The sequence below is a fragment of the Triturus cristatus genome, chromosome 2_2 (genome assembly GCF_964204655.1).
Source record: "Triturus cristatus chromosome 2_2, aTriCri1.1, whole genome shotgun sequence".
Classification (NCBI taxonomy): domain Eukaryota; kingdom Metazoa; phylum Chordata; class Amphibia; order Caudata; family Salamandridae; genus Triturus; species Triturus cristatus.
The window spans coordinates 76236467-76254261 of NC_140582.1; the positions used below are offsets into that span (position 1 = coordinate 76236467).

Genomic DNA, 17795 nt, shown 5'->3' on the forward strand with positions numbered 1-17795 from the left:
ATTTCGCTTGGCCTCTGTAAACTAAATATGCTAAAACCCTGCAATATAGTAAGATATTGCTCGTTGTTGGTGGCTGAGATGAATGATTTCATACAGGGAGTGCAATCACGCTTATGGTTGTCTGATTTGTAACTTTTTATGTCGCCCGCAGGATTTTCGTCATTCAGTGCTAAATTTGAGACAAAGTTTCTGGATCATGATGGAGGTGATGGAGAAGACTGCGACACAGGTGTTTACTTGGGTTTATTTCTGCATTGGTTTAGTGTGAGGGTGTTAGGATCTCTTTGTAAACCTGATGATTACCAATGTCACAGAGCTTAACATTTCCTAATTCCCAGCGTGTTTAACAGCCTTATGCTCTTCATGTTTTATTATGTGCGTTGCAAAAATTCCAAAGGTTTGGAACCTTGGCAGCCAGTAGCCTTCTTCATAAACAGCAAGTCAACCGGCTAGTTTTAAAGCATTAGACTTTTAAAGGTATGCTGGAAACAAAACGTAAGAACCGGGCCTGGCACTTAACACTGGTTGGAGCTGTGGCCTCATGATCGGTGAGTGATTTCATCTTACCATTAAACAATTATCAGCTAAAAGAACTATACTTGTTAGCCTTTGGGCCATGTTCGACATGATGGCACCACCACGACTAAGAGTAAAATCAAAGTCAGTTTGTGAAATAGGAAAAATAAGAGTAAGATATCAACAATATTATGTTGGGTGCAGATTAATATTTTGCATTCAGTCCAGGGTGATATCCACTTGAAATAGAAGAAAGTTTAACCACATAAGCAAAGCCAAGCTCCATTATTCAGCTTGTGGGATTTTCCATGTTGTATTAGGGCACATTGGTACAAAATTTCACTCTGGTTTTTGTATGTTTTCCTTTGGTACTGGTGTCATTGTAGAATAGGGTGTCTAGGAGAAGCTCAGGAACTACAAAAAGGGCATTTCAAAGCCAGTTTTATAGTGTGTGCTAGACAATAAATTATGTTATTTTACGTTTTAGTTATTGTGATAACTTTCAGAATGGAAACGTGTTAGTTATTTGTCTGTGCTGCCGCCCTGTGTCCAGAAACCCTCTGCCCCCTCTACCTAATGAATATGTGGGATGCAAACCGTAAGTTGGGAACCATTGACTGGATGCTTTTAAGTGTTTCATCTATGAAGCTCAGATCATACAAGGTCTTTTCAAATTAGATTTCTATAATTACCTACTGGCGGTCACCAGTAGGTAGTTATAGTTAGGACCTAGTTTCCATAGGAAGAGAATTTTTTCATTTGCCAATAACTTTGGCGTCGTTTGATGACTCCTCATAAATGTTAAAAATTGGTTTGCCACTCAATTCAGCTGCTGTCTTGAACGTGGTGATCAATCAAGCGGGGGCCGTGAAAAAGGGGGGTCCCAAAATGAGTTTTCCCAATGTTAATAGGAAATTACAGACCTGGCTACAGCCCGAGCGCTGAATGGAATTACACCAAATTTGGCAGAAAGGTAGCTGTTGGTCCAGAAAGCGACCTTTCTGTTAATTGGTGTAAATCCATTCAGTAGTATTGGAGGTATTAAAAGAAATAAAAATGTGTATATCTGGGGAGCGCAGAGGATTTGTGACCGCTCCCGTGCTGAGATTCTTATTAACGGCGGGATCTACTGATCCCGCCACAAGTTTTTTTAAAAACAAAGCGTGGGCTTCTGCACTTCCTTACTAATTGGCCCCTGGGTGGGCCAGGGCCTAGGGGCATTTTAATAAAGGAGGGGGCGCACACACCCTCCTTTTGGAGCCTATTAATGCCCCGGGGAACACCACCACCCCGGGGCTTGATTTGAAAAGAAATGCAGGGTAGGACCTTACGCCTACCACTCTCCCTGGGCTTTTTTTTATTTCTAAATGGGGGGCCTCTTGGACAGGTCCCCCCCCCCCCTAGTCCCAGGGACCGTCACCTCCCCGGAGACTTATATTTAAGGGATGCTGGCAGGGCCACCACCTGCCTGGGGCTTTAATTATAATAAATGCAGTGGCCAAACAAATCACCCCCTCACGCAGCCCTGGGGATTGACCCCAAATAGAATGCTGCTGCCCCGAGGACTGCCCCCCTCTCCTGGAGCCATAGAGGGCCCTGATGACCGCTACCCCCCCAGGGCTGGCTCCATCTATGTCCTGTAGACCTACCTGTTTGCTATGGCTTGTCAGGAGCTTTACCGCTCCCACCAAGCTATAGCAAACTGTACTCCGCTTTCAGCAAGCAAGAGCATTAAGGCTCTCTTACTGAGAGCGGAGCATAATTGATTTTACAGAGAGGGAGCTGCATGTTAGCAGCTCTCTCTCTCTGTAAAAGCAATGCTGGCTCCCCCAGGGACCGCGGGGGCCTTGAGGCCCCCCGCATTCTCCATCATTGCAGAGTAGGTGCCCTGGGTGGGACCAAGGCACCTACAACAGAGGCTGGGCCCCGGTAATGGGGTCTTTGGGGCCAAATTCGGCCAGGAGGGGGGCCGCTCAGCCCCACTCCCTTTAACTATATACATTTTTTTTTAAAGGCTGGTCCCCAGGGTAATATTGCCCCCCTCCCCTAATAAATAAAAACATAAATATAAAAAAAGCAAGTTACTGGGTGCCATGCCCCCTTACTCCACCACTCTGCAGACAGGCCTCCTGGTGCACAACTGGTTGGGAGATGATCTCCCTCTGGCTGCAGAGGGTCCTTTGGGGCCAACAAGTCCACCAGTTACCTCCAATAAGTCCCACGCAGCGGGATTGTTGAGTGGTCTTTAGAGGCCACGCACTCTTTCTCAACCATTCTGCAAATGTGGCTCCTGGTGCACTGCTGGTTGGGGGATGAAGGTACCGTGGATGGTGTGGGTCCTTGGGGGCCAACAAGCCCTCCTGTTACCTCCACTAAGTCCCACACATCGCGATTGCTGAGAGCACTTTGGAAACCACGCCCCCTCCCCTTTCAGCACCACTCTGCAAACGTGCCTCCTGATGCACTGCCTTAGCTCCAGAGGGTCCTTGGGGACAAACAAGCCCTCCTGTTACTTCCAGCAAGTCCAAAACTGCGGGATTGCTTCTCCACCACTCTGCAAACATGCCTCCTGGTGCACTGCTGTTTGGGGGATGAAGTCCTCTTGGATGCTTAGGGTTCTTTGGGACCATGAAGCCCTCCTGTTACCGCCAGTAAGTCACCCACCAAAGGATTCCTGAGAGCTGGTTGGAGGCCTCACCCCCTTTCTCCACCACTCTGCAAACTAGACTACTAGTTTAAAAAAATAAAAATTCTCTAAAAATACATAAGGTTACAGGGACATTATAGTTAGGAAATAGATTTTAAAAAACCTTAGAAATACACACAAAAAAACAAAGGTTACAGGGACGTTATAGTTAGGCTCAGATTTCACTCGTACAAAATCAGTGAATTTTGGCAGTTATATGCACAGCTACTCATACACCCACTTATACAGCCACTCGCACACCAATACCCACAAGGATACATGCAGTCACAAAGTCACTCACATAATACATATTAGAAGTAGTGTCACTCATTAGTAGTACACCTAAGATACTACTTTAACTATTGTAGTACCTTAGTATATATGTTCAACAATCATTTACTCCTTTAAAATACTTACTCAGTGGATGATGTCATCAGTGCTGTCACTTGAGATGTCATTAGTGATGTCATCAGTAATGTCACTGACCATGTCATGAGTGATGAAATATGTGAGGTCCTAAGCAGTTAATTGCGAGCGCATAAGTTATAGTTATCTCAGGTAACTATAACTGCCGATTTTCACTGGTTTTGTACGAGTGACATCTGAGACTAACTATAACGTCCCGGTAACCTTTGTTTTTTTTTGTGTGGAAAAAAAACATATATATCAAAAAAGCACCTTTTCAGGCATAGAGTGACACATAAATTATGCAAAAAAGAAGTAGAGAACTCTGGGGATTCTTCAAGTTTAGGTGAAAAGCAACTCCTGTATAGAGCACCCTCAACACCAGCAACACTCTAAATTTGCTCACCTCAAATGTCTGCTTTTCTATCAAAGTCTTTAAGCGTAGGATTAGCACAGTGCCATCCATGCCGAGATAGAAAGGGAAAAAGTCTTATGACCTGTCTACAGCAACGTTTTTGAGCAAAGGAATAGCACAGTGGCATCCATGCCGAGTTGTGAAATGACAAAAGCCTCTTACCACTCCAGGCAAAGTATTACAGCCTTGGATTGGTAAAATACCAACCAAGCCAACCTGAAATGAATAAAAGCAACCCCTGACACATGTTTCGCTCTCATTTCAGCTCTTCAGAGAGGTATCGCTTTGTCCAGACACAAGGGAGCACACAGTATAAGTCAAAACAACACCCTTTTCAGGCATAGAGTGACACATAAATTATGCAAAAAAGAAGCAGAGAACTCTGTGTAGTTCTCAAGTTTAGGTGGAAAGCAGGTCCTGTATAGAGCACCCTCCACACCAGCGACACTCTAAATTTGATCACCTCATATGTCTATTTTTCTATCAAAGTGTTTAAGTATAGGGTTAGCATAGTGCCATCCACAATGAGATAGAAAGTCTTTTGCCATTTCTACAGCAAATAACCTTGAGTTGTCTGCTTCTTTTTGGATGAAGATGGAGTATGAGTGTAGTGTAAGTACCAAGGGGTCAATGGATGAAGGTGCTATTAGGTGCAGGTGCCAGTGCTGGGATTTAAGTATATGGTGAAACAGAGGGAGGTGCTGTTAGCAACTCTTCCCTGCTTTAGGCTGTTGATCTATGATCTGCTGGTAGGTAGCGCTGATGCTGGTAGCCTACATTGTATGATGCGTAAAGGAATTAGACTTTTTAAGGGGCAGTCAAAGAAGGGGTCATTACTTATACTTGCATATAGATGTCAGGGTTGCTCAATGCAATAGGCCTGTGAGTTAAATCATAACCTTGCTTCACCTGGCACGATGCAGATGCACACCATGGCTTCCTCCAGTGAGCTGTTACTCTGACTCTTATTGTGTATATTAATAAATTATCATGCATAGCATACATGTGTAGTTCTTTAAATTGAGTAAAGAAGTGTGACAAACTCTGTGGGCCTGGGACTGAGCTAGGATATCACTTTCTTAACGGTTGAAGATATAATAGCACATTTAGAACAGACAGATTCATCCTACTTACTGTTCAAAAAGTGAATGTTATTCAGGAAATGCTCAATTTCCCAATCCACAGGCGATCCTCCAAAAGTAAATTTTAATGTATAATATACCTGACAAACTGTACTTATCTTAGCCCTTAACTTGCAGATGTGTGTGCATTATTGAAAAAGCAGGCTTAAATGGCATCATTTCCGTTCCCAAAGAAGTTTGCTTAGCGGCTATTCAGCTTGATGCCTGCATTCTCACAGCTTTCCGTTGTTTTTAGACATTACACTGATATCAATAATGACCTCATTTTGTTTTTTCAATTAATTTTTCAAGGATTTTGTTTCTTCTTGTAACCTGAAATACTGAATCCCACTTCATTGGACTCATCTGTGGTATTATCAAAAAGTGTCTTACCCCTTTCAAAAATGAGGCATTTTAGATGTGTAAACTGAAAATGTTTTCACACTGATAATCGATGAGGTAACCCTTTCTCCTTCTCACTCAGCTAGGGCTGAGTTTACCCACGTCAAAATCAACATGGACAACAACCATTTCATAAATGATTTGTTTACACATAATGTTGGTTCTTGAGGACAGGAAAAGCTGGAGAATTGAAAGTAGTATCTACGGTTTGACAGATGGGCCAGTTGCCAGGCACTGTGTTTGATATGTTGATAGCCACTTTTTAAGACCTAGATTTAGTTTTGAATTAGTCTAAAGTTGGGCCTCAGGATAAATGTTGATTACCCCGTTTGACGACTTGCCCATGGGAGAGGATGTAACTTCCCTCTGCTCTCCTTCCACTCTAGTTCTGGGGCAAATACATTAAATAGGTTTAGGCTTTTAGGAACACTGCAAATTATCCTGCATCTATTACACCAGTGCATCAAGATATGGGATTTTATGAAGACACCAAAAAACATACTTTCTGTTTTTGGCCCAAGTGAACTAGACTTGGGCCACACATTCACACTTAAAGAAAATAGTTTCCTTATTTTATTGATCTATAATTTCAATCTGGTGCATCAATGTCTTGAAATTTTAGTCACATTTTATATCTGTGTTTGTACTACTGAACCACAAGCAAATTGAAGCAACAGTGATCGTTTGATCGTGGGCCGATCACCAAACCCATCATTACAATTTCCAGTAAAGAATGAAGGCATGGATCATGGGAGATGGTCTGATAAGAAACAGAGACTGATAGAGAGAAATACATACAGAAACTGAGGGGTGGAGAGACTTTGATAGATAAAATGAGTGAAAGTGACAAATGGAGATAAAGTAGAGAGAGAGAGCGAGAAGTGACCTGCTTTATTGTACAAGTGCAACTTGTGCAGTGGGAAGGGAAAGCTTGCTATTTATTGTAAGAATAACATTTTAGGTTATGGAATGAGTACTTCAACATCAAAGTGTCCATATATTGAGAATGAGGACACAGTGTTGAAGAGTATGTGTGGAATAGTATTAATGGCTGAAGAGAAGATTGGGCAACTTGGGTCACCTATGTATCAAATACTGGTGCATGGTGGTAGGGTGACCCTGTTGATGGATACTGTCATCTTATATAATAAATATATCTCGAAATCTGGAATGGTGCAGAAGGAGTCAGAGAGTTATTAAGACAGTAAGTTCTGGGGAAATTGAGTGGACAAAGTATTGCCCAAAGTATTTAGTTGGTAGTATCTTTCATGGCACAGGCCCAGATTAAGGAAAGGTGTGTGTGATGAAAAGATATGTGGCTGAAGTGGGGAATTGTCCAAGGCAATTTGAGGAAGCATTTCTGGAACAGTTTAGTAATGAATCGTCAAGACTAAAAGGATTTTCCACTGCAATTGATTAATACAAGATGCTTTTCATACATGGCAGTCTGTGTGGAGACTCCTAGATACTCACTAATGCTGTAAGGAATGTGCAACGTTGAGATTATAAAGACTAATGGCCTGATTTCGAGTTTGGTGGATGAGTTACTCCGTCACAAACGTGACAGATATCCTGTCCGTCGTATTACAAGTACCATAGGATATAATGGAATTGTAAATGTCAGTAAACTAATTATCCCCTGACATGGGTTAGGGGTGTATGACTGTCTCAGCATATATGTAGATCTGAGTCCCCACATGGGCATTTGTAATGGATGTTCCTGTAAGTAACACTTTATCTAATATTGGTATGTAGTCAGGGGTACCTAATTATTCTAGACTCTGAATTAAAGGTTCAATATCCATTAGAGTGACTTCAGAGTCAAGCCCCCTTTAGTGCATTAGATCACAAACGATTTGCATATTCCTGAACCAGTGCATGGGAAGGTGTGTCCACCTCAAAGTGAGTAGTTTCATGGATAGGGAATTTGAAGTGAAGTGTTAGGAACAATTTATTGGTGGCTGGTGAGAGCTAGGAATACATACAAATGATAGCTGCTTTCTTTGCTGAAATTTGTCATGGAGGATATTTTGATGACATTGGTCTCATGTTTCATGAGGTCATTTCTTCTAAGGCCAGGTATAGAAAGCATTCTGCAATAGAAAAAGTGTGGCCACTGTTTGCATGGTGGAACATAATCCATTGACTTTACATTCCTGGTGGTGTGGTGCATGTTTTTGTTTGCGGAGCCTGCTGATGCTTACAACTGCCAGAAGTATAAATCCTACTAGGAAATGTATTCCATTGTCTGATACTACTGATACTGACATGCTACAGCTTCTGCATTTTATAATAACGCTTTGTATAGAGAATTGAACAGTGTTCATGCCATCCTTTTTGTTTCTTGATTTCCTGATGCTGTTGTAGGAAATGTTGATCTGGCTTAGTCACTGGCATTAACTGATCATGCACAGAGTTGGCAGAACTTCAGTTAGTCCAAGAGTGCCCTGGGTATGTCTGCACCATGCCATAATTTCAGAAAAACAGGGACTATGTAAATGTGTTTCATGTAAAAGATTTGTATGCAAATATGCGCCGATATCCTGAAAGTCTGGCATGAATCTGACCTTCTAGGTGCCTGTAGGGACACCTCTGGCTTAGAATCTGCTGTTTCATAATGAGAACTCTTGATAATATGGTGCCGTGTGAGACCTAACCTTTGTCTATTTTTGGCGGTATGTAGCACAAAATACATTTATCATGTTTGGTTTGTTTATTTTCTAATGCTGGATTGTTGGATGTTTCTTCCATGACAGTAGAGGAAATGATCCCACCAGTTATAACGTTTAGAATTAAAGAAGAAAGTGATACTCTTTTCATGGACTATCAAGACTCCCAGGAGGGAGAAAATACAACTTTTTCTAAGGGTGAGTAAGGACTCCACAGCTGGAAGGAGATATAAGAATGCTGTCTTTTTTCAGAAGGATATAGTGTTAACACTTGCACAAGCTTGAAACCTGTAAATCACCAGCGGTTAATAGCCACATTCGTTGATTTACATTTGTATAGTGGAAACTTATCAGTCAACCAAAAACATAGAAAGACACTAACTGTACTTTCATGTATTTGCTAATTATTGAGTGCATAGCCCAATCTTTTGTCAGAAGATTATGTAGAGTATCTTGATTGCTGCTGTGAGTTGATCCATAGGTCAAATTGAAAACCTTCATCCATTCCCATGACCAGATGGGCACTGTTTTCAAGCGGCCATTGGAGTTGTAGTATTACGCTTCCTTGTTGGCAATCTCAGTAGAGATGTTTATTGAACATCAGATTGAAGCGTTCTTCACCCTTCCAAAGTGGTGTTTTATTTATTTTACTGGGCATTGTGTCTTGCTGTGTTGAAAAGTTAGATTTCCAGACACTTTATCCAGCACATTTCACAAGCACTTGGTTAATCTCCAAATATGTATTTATCAAAGCGCATTCTGTAGGTGTGCACTCTACAAAAAGAGTGCTTTGCGTGTGTTTTCTGGTGACTTCATACTACTGGAACGTTCAAAACAATCTACTGGCACACAGTTTATTGGTAGTTGATATCAAATTATAGGTAAGATGTACCCCTGCAGTATATTTCTCTATCACTCCAATTTCTGATTTGCATTACAAGCCAGCTTAAAAAATTACATTTTCAGGAGATAAATTACTCCTTGCTGGCACCCATCTACCCTATTACTTAATTTTCATTGCTACCGACACGGACAGGAGTTGGCACCTATCTAGGGTCTAGCAGTTGGGGGAAGGACAGAACACTATCTTTCTACAGTTCAGTGTTAACCAATTTATTCTCTGCACTTCGATTCAAGGGCCTAGTTATAACAAATGAAGACTTTGCACAATGCAATGTGAGCACCAAGCTCCCACCTTTATTTAGTACATTAATTGAGCCACTGCTGTAAACGGGACCTCTCAATAGATATCTTTGTGGCACTAAGGTAATTGATAGAAGCCAGTTTACAGCGAGACACCTAGCTATCCATATAGTTGGGTCACACAAAATGTAACAATTCAACTCACAGAAATCCTTTTCACACTCGCATACAGCCCCAGAAAATCTCTGCCACTCTGTGAAATAGCAGAAAGTTTCTACCTCCTCGCTTGGGGTGATGTTCAACAATATGGTGTGATAAGGATGGGACCCTGCGAGCTGATGCAATGGGCATAACCCTTCTGTGTCTATTTGTAGAATCACCATTTGGACAGGCATGCCTAGGTTCACTATCTGAAAACAGTCTTGGGGCCTTACTGTGTGCTAAGTCCAGTGGGTCGTAGCCCAAGCTCTGCATTGCCCACTTTCTGCCTTATAGAAATTCAGAGGTTGGATTTCCAAAAACGTCTCACCTCTAGTGCCTACCATTTGCAGCAGAGATGACTAGGGTGGATGACGACCTTGGGAAGTGTTTGCACAGTCTTGTCCAGCTGTTGGATTACCACGGGTACTATCCCTCCTTCCATGAGAGTCGGTTCCTAGATTGGAGCCTCTCAGGTGGTATAGTCACTCTTGCTTCTGTTGCTACTCTCTTCAGGTGCTCTGATAGAACTTATACTTTGCAGCTCCTACTGGAGCATTCTGACCTCATTCACACACAGTCATTGTTGCGTGCCAGCGGTCAACCTTGACATTGGCAGTTCAGGCTGGACTGTTCCCATTTGAGAAGGGACAAGACTTATTTGCATATGGCTGGTTCCACATTGCAGTGGCACGTTGGGCAAAAAACGATGGATTGGAATGCGGCCCGAGCGATTGCCAGTGGCTAAGATTAATTGAAGCATTCCATCCATCACCTTGTCACATAAATATTGCAGCAGGTACCACGGAGATGCTGAAATGAAGAGAATGTTTCTGATGTTTGCCCATAAACTGCAACAGAAGCCTGCAGACCCATGCAGCATGAGACTTACTTAAAATAGTAAGCTGTAGGGCCCTGTGTAGGTAGGCGCAATCTAACACTTCTGTCCATTTTTGACTAGTAGAAATTTCACAGCAAAGCAGTTCAAACCAGCAGCATCATATTGCAAGCCCTTCATTAAGGGGTATCTTGAAGTCTGAACTTATACACTGAAATGGGCCTTGAAACTTTTCTAACCTATAACTCTTCAAGACCAGGGGACATTTTTAAAGGCACCAATGTGCTTCTCTGTCTGCAAGCAGTCTTCTACTTCTCAATATTTTCTCCTCACTAAGACTTTATTATCCTGACCGTCCCTCTCTGGGAAGCCTAGGGAACAGGGCTCTTGGCTTAGCTGGTCCTGCAAGGCCTGCTGAATCTTCCGATTGGATTGTTTCTCTTACTTTATCACAGAGCAGAGTTAATGCCAGTGAGCCAGCTATTAACCCAGTAACAAAACACAGCTCTTGGATAGATGGCACACCAAGCACACATCACTCTGTGGTAAACTTCACTCTCCCCGTCTGCCTAAGAGTGGATGACGTGTGCCTTCAGGTAAGTATTTGACAGACAGCAAGGACAGCGACACATCTTAGAAGTATCTGTTAGAACAGACATGCCATTGATGTAAAATTCATAGTCCTGCTGATGAAGTTTTTAGTCACTGATCAGTTTTGACTGGTAGGCTCCTGCAGAGTTATCACATAAACCGTGATGGGAGCAGTGCTTGCAAATAGTTTAACCACTGGCGGAGTAGCATTCCAATCCATTGTTGTTTTGCTCACTATGCCACATAAGAATAGACCCAACCATATGTAAATAAGTCTAGGCCCTGCTCCTATAGGAACAGTCCATCAAGAACTGCCAAACCAAGTCCTTTCTGAACTGGAACACAATCAACCTGCCTAGTTGGGCTTCTTCAGTTAGTGTGCAGCTTGGTTCCAGTGGCACAGTGAGCATGGCAACAACGGCTAGAGAGGCCCAGTAGACCTAAACTTGTCTTGGGTTGCTGGTGTTTCGGTTCAGAGCAGACCTGGCTAGGCAGTTTGGGCTGGACTGTTCCTATTGGAACAGGACCAAGGCTGATTTGCATACGACTAAGTTTAATCTGGGGGTGCATAGTAAGCAAAAAATTATGGGTTGGAGCACTACCTTGCCAGTGGTTAGACAGTATGCAAGTATTCATCCTATCCCGTTTTGTGTGTTTGAGTCACCGGTAACATTTTCTGCTATAGAAATTTTGCATCATCCATGGTAACAAAAAAGTGTGCTTGATTGGGGTTTGCGCAAAGAACGGTAAAATACAGCCAGAGGAAGCCTTGGATAGACCATAGAGCTCATGTCTCTGCAGCGATATTTCTTTGTTGAAATGGAGCTGCTTTTACTTGTACTTTATGGTATTTTGTTGGTCTGGTAGATACGTTTATTTGTTTCACTGGTTTTTTTCTCTCTCTCTCTCTCTTTCTCTCTCTGTGTGCTCGCGCATATATGTATTGTAACCATTGTTGATGTATCTTCTGTTCCTAAGGTCTCAATACATCAGTAAACGCCACTGAACAACCACAAGAAAACAGCTGGGAGAGAGCTTCCACAAGCAGGGACTGTGGGAAGAACTTCAGCAACAACTCAGATGTTCAACATCACCCAGTCAAACCAGTAGAAACCTTAAATGCGTACACTGACTATGGCAGCAGCCAGAGGTTAAATACTATTAAACATAAGGAGGTAGACAAGGACCAGAGACCATATGCATGGAATGAAAGTGGGAAAAGTTTCTCAGAATCAACAACAAGTGATTATCAGCAGGTGGACACTTTATCGAAAATGTATATTTGCAGTCATTGTGGAAATTGTTTCAACCAGTCAGCCAAGGATACTGCACATTGTAAGAATAACAAGCAAGCACATCCAACAGTGTGCAGCAGGTGTCAGAAGAGTCTTGACTTACCAACAAACGTTTCAAAAGATGAGGCAAAAGATATTGTGGAGAAGCCTTACACATGTATGTTGTGTGGAAAGAATTTCCGAAAGTCGCAGTCATTGTTGATACATCAGCGAGTGCATACTGGAGAGAAACCATATACATGTAATCACTGTGGTAAGAACTTCAGACAGGTACAACATCTTGTGAAACATAAGCGAATGCACACGGGTGAGAAACCCTATGCTTGCAATCTGTGTGAAAGGCGATTCATTAACTCCTCTAACCTAAAGAGGCACCAGCAAATACACACAAGAGAGCTAAAGCCAGCACTGCAATAAAACTGATTCCACACGTTTAATTCTGTAAACCGAACAACTAAAAGTGAAAGTAAGCAGGCCTAATATTTGCAATGAATATCAGCCCTAAATGGCTCTGACACAGAACAGAGTATCATTCCTGTCATTGTATGCATGCAAAAATGTAAACTGACTTGGGGGGCTTAATGGCTGGGAGACTTAGAAGAGCAAACTGATGGTTAGAATGGGGTGCTGCAGAACATTATCACATCATGCTCTAACTCAGGAACAGGGATCATTGTAGGTCATCTAGGCAGAAACTATTACACTTTTTGACAACATTAACCTTAGTAGAATATTAAAAAAGGCAGCAAGCACCCAGCAAAAGGTGCACTAGGAGTTAAATAGGTTTTGAACATGCATTCTGGAACAGACGGCCAGATGCAAGCCTGCTGGATGCAGAATCCTTTTGCGTATAACTGTAATCTAATAGCCTTAAAAAATGAAGACTGTCCTCTTGGCCTCTCTTAATATATTGATGGCATTTCACACATTACCCTTGAAATCTTCTTCCCTGCTTTTTCCACAAGGTAATGGTTTCAAAGGGGACAGATGTATGTTTTCAGTCACTCCTCACAGACTGAAAGCATCCTTTGCATAAGATGTCCTCACCACTAGATCCACTTATGTCCATTAGCCTTCGTCGGATATTAGTATTGACCTAGCTGCTCTTACATTATTTTTTATAAATCCTGTTGAAATCTAAATCATTGGAGTGATTTGGTCAACTTAAAGTAAGAGCATAAAGCTGGTCCTTACAGTTTCATGCGACTACAACTCGAACTGCATCTTTGCGATAATAAAAACAATAGGTACACCCTAGTCAATAGTGTTAGTAATGACTCAATAGAACATGTGATAAGCAGATCTAAGCACATTATTAAAGAGCTACGCATTAATCATAAACCTTATAGGCAAAACAAATCACTGTTCAATCGCTAATCTTGAGAAAAGCCAAAACCTTGTGCCAACAGTAAACACAAGAATTAGTCATGTTAATCCAGTTCAATGATGTGTTATTACACAACTATCTTCTGAATCAGTCCCAAGTAATTGTGTCTGGAAACCTTGCATTTTTCTCAAATCCTCATAGTTGAAAGATCAAATTTCGTAGGTATCTTTTAAATTGACGAGCTACAGCGTGACAGTAAGGATCGTGGTCAAGGATACAAAAAGGCTGTTTCCCAGCCCTATTCTCCACTGCAGGCTGGGTCTTACTTAAAATGCTGAAACTGTATGTCTACCTCTATACTGCCTTTACAGTCCACCTCCTTAAAAATTTACGCATTTCTCAAAACCTCTAAGATATCCATTATCTGACAAACACATGACCCTAGATTTGATGGTAACAGGCCTGCTATTCTCCAACTTAATCAGTTTGCAACTGAGCTAGCTTCTTTGGACAAAAACAATCTTGACCAACACAAAAGTCTCTCCTATGTTTTTAGTATAACCAGAAAGACAGCATGCACTCGTTTATTGGTTTGAGGGCTGTATAAATTAAATTAACAGTCTGGACCCTGTGCTTTACCCCTAGAAAATCTGTATCTCAATCACCCAGATGTTGGGTGGATCAGGGATGGTGTTAACCTCGAATCACTAGACAAGACTCCAAACAGCATTTCAAAATACAGTTAGTAAGGACAGGGCTGACTCAAAGATTGAGTTCTAGAGCAGTATTTAGAAAAACCATGAAGGTTTATTACAAAATTCAAAAAGTACAATATAGAAATAGCAAGTGCAGATACAGCAATAGTCTCATCTAATGCATAATTATATTGTATTGCATTGCAGCATTCAAATAACACTTACTACCCCTACGTGGGGTCCTGAAGCAATTGCCTACATGAGTAGCATGCTACACAATGTGGGGTGTGGTTGGAAGGATGTTGTTTTGTTCTGATCCTGTGTGGCAAGTCATTCCAAGTGCAAGAGACAGAAATGCAGTTTTATGGTTTTCGGTATGCTGTTAGCTTTGAACAGCTCTGCAAGTCATCACTTTATGGTATTGCAAATGATATAGTCTACTTAGTTGGTTACATAGATCATTTCCTGTAGGCTGTCAAGTAATGGGAACAATGCAGAATAACAGGCAAAAACGAGAAACAGACTAAGTCTCAAATGAGCAGCAAAATCCATAAGAAATTGGTCTACATCTCTAGTAGAAGGCAAAGTGTGTCTGGCTTACCACCAAATGTAAGGGATTATACTGCCAATTTCTCCATAATAAAACATTTAACTGCAAAATCCTCATGACATAAGCAAAGAACTACATTTTCAACTAATCAAATTACAGCATTATCATATAATCCTATCACCCTAGCTCTAACCCACTACATGAATATTGATTCAGCCCTTCTGACCTAATGTCATCTGAAGACATCAGAACAAACTAGTTACAAAAACAACTGTGAACCATTGTGAATTAATGTAATGCCACATGCAAGAGGAAGGTCCTTGGGAAACTGTTAGAGTAGGTCTTTTCGAGAACAGTGTAATTAAAAAATAAACCAATCCACATCTTGCAGCTCTTAGCGTCAGGCAGAAATATAAACAGAGAATAAACATGATGTAGCATCCATTTTGGACAAGATTGTGTCGAGTCCTTACAGGCCTAGTTAGCCTAAGTTTGAAAAACACACTTTAGGATATCTTAACAAGTTTGTTTTAAATTGGATTTGCTCCATGTGAGCATACACATATGAATCCAGGTATAGATTAATTGCCCTGTACACTATTATTAATGACATTTTAATTTGAATGAACAAAAGAAGTTTACAACTTCACAGAGAATATAGAAACATGAGAATCCATTGACGTGGTACTGTTGGAAAAGCTGCAATTATTCACACCACTTGATTGGATAACAAAGGTATAACATTCCATGACTTTACAAAAAGATTATTTTACCTAGTAATTGTATAGATTATGTTAGGACACATATTAACATAACATATAGCCCATGATGATGGTAATACCTGTTGTGTGTCTGTAAGTAAGTTAATCCATTATGGAAATGCTATTTTTAAGAGATGCTGTTAAAGTGAGATATTAAAATAATTGCAGATGTCTGAAACATGACGTGATCCTCCAAGAAAAATAGGCAAAACTTTCAGCACTGAGATAACAAAATAGTAATGGCCTTTAATTTAGACATGATAGCGGTGAACTGCCATTGTCAAATTAGTCCTGACCTAACCACAAAGGTGCGGTATAGCCTAGCCACAAGTCCTCTTCAAGGGAAATCTGGCAACCCCTTCTCGATTGCACATGTCGCCCACTGTTTGTGGTCCATGCTGAGTGTGTGCAGCCTAGTAAGTCAGGCTGCAATTTTTCAATAGCGTGCAGTCCTGCTTGATGGTTGAGCTTCCGGTAACGTATAAAAACTTTAAGAAACATTTCAAAAACTAATCTTTTCAAGTCTGCATTCTAGTTTCGGAACATGTCTGCTGTTGTCAATTTTATATTATTAAATCCTGTTGCCTTTTCATTATTTTTCTTTCTTCAGTCTATTATTATGTTCTGTTCTATTTCATCTTCTTTCCTCGTGGTGTGTCCCTCCCCCATTATTCTTTATTTCTGATATTTTATCCTGGCCTTTTAAGTTGTTTTTACATGGCGTGCGGAATTCTATAAATTTACCAATAAATGAATTATACGTGGGAGCCTGCAATCAGTGTATAAAAGCCTGTCCCTAATTTCCTTATTACTGGCGTGTTTTTGAGTCTCTGGTCCCTTCAATAAAGAAATGACATTGTTGCTTAACTACATGGTCATGGAACTCCACAGTGACTTATAATATATTTTTAATGTAGGGCATAAGGTACTTTGTCACATATATAATGACATAGACATGCCAGATTACAATGGAATTGTAGTTAGAGGAATACCAGCAATTAAGAAGCCTTGGATCAATCACGCATGTGCACATGTGCAGTCCTTTTTTACGTTTCTGCCTAACATGTCACACATTGAACCCTGGAATAAAATATCCATACTGCAACTCAAGTTCAGGGATCGGCCCATGCAAGTAATTGTGTATTATTTGTGACAAGGTGTGTCCCACCTACATTGCTGCCATTATTCACACTGTATGCTTCTCAGTAGAGAAAAACTATATCATGTAAATAATGTTAAAAAGCAAGAGAAGGGCTCCCATGATTAAAGTGTTTTTTGTTCTTTGAAGGTGTACTTTCACAGACCCTTGGGTGAGCTGAAAATCGGTGTGCACACTAGCAAACAACAGCACAGGTTGCAAAAAAATGAATGGAAAAGAAGTAGTGTAACAGTACCCTACTGCCTTCAACTTTGCTTCTGTAATAGAGGACAACTACCTATGTTTTTCTTGTGTTCTCTTCAGTTATCCCACTTTCCCTCTGACAAAATGAAATGCTACTTTTATATTGTTCGTATTTGGTGTTTATCTGGAAATTTTTCATGTTAAAAAAAAGTGATATTTATGAAAGGCAAATTATAATCATTAAAATAACAAATTTGAAAAATTACTACCGATGTCATTGTTGCTTAAATCATGAACATGTTGGGACTTCTAGACATTCTGCATACATAGTAGACTGAAGGAATTTCAAAGCACATGTGTATTATGCTGAGCTGAGAAAGTAAATTAAAAGGCATTGAGTGCAGGGTTCAGAAATCGCAGTGTGCCTGTTCATATTGTGGGTAAAGACTGGAATCAGTCACACTGTCATTTTGGCCGCAGAGCAGTCGGGGGAACCTGAAGCCTCGCAAACAATCAAGGTGGAAGCTCTGCCTAGCCCTGTTTACATTGACAAATGCATTGGCTCTATGTCCAGGCCAGAAAGACGCCTGCACAAGCTAAGGGTCATTCTGAGGTAATAGTAAATAAAGTTTTGTTCACACCAACTGCATATTGAGCACCTTAGGAAGAGAAAGCAGTCTAGTCAATGAAGAGTTTACCATCTCCTGTTTGTTTTCAGATAAAGCTGTATTCTCTGTTTTTAATGTCTTCGTTGCCTAAAATTTAAGAGGTCACAAAGAACCTTACCAAGTCTTAGACTGCTCTTATTTTTTTTTTAGTTTAAAAGAAGTTTATTTGTTAC

At 40.9% G+C, this 17795-nt stretch overlaps 1 protein-coding gene across 1 annotated transcript in view; it reads left to right on the top strand.

The window, feature by feature from the left end:
* Positions 1-17219, top strand: part of LOC146861886 (uncharacterized) — a 70338-nt gene extending 53119 nt beyond the window's left edge. The window contains exons 6-8 of the mRNA XM_085641064.1: positions 152-229; positions 8302-8412; positions 11963-17219. Of these exons, the coding sequence (XP_085497190.1) occupies positions 152-229; positions 8302-8412; positions 11963-12696 (923 nt within the window). The 3' untranslated portion in view covers positions 12697-17219. The remainder of the gene's footprint in view (positions 1-151; positions 230-8301; positions 8413-11962) is intronic.
* Positions 17220-17795: the final 576 nt, after the last annotated feature.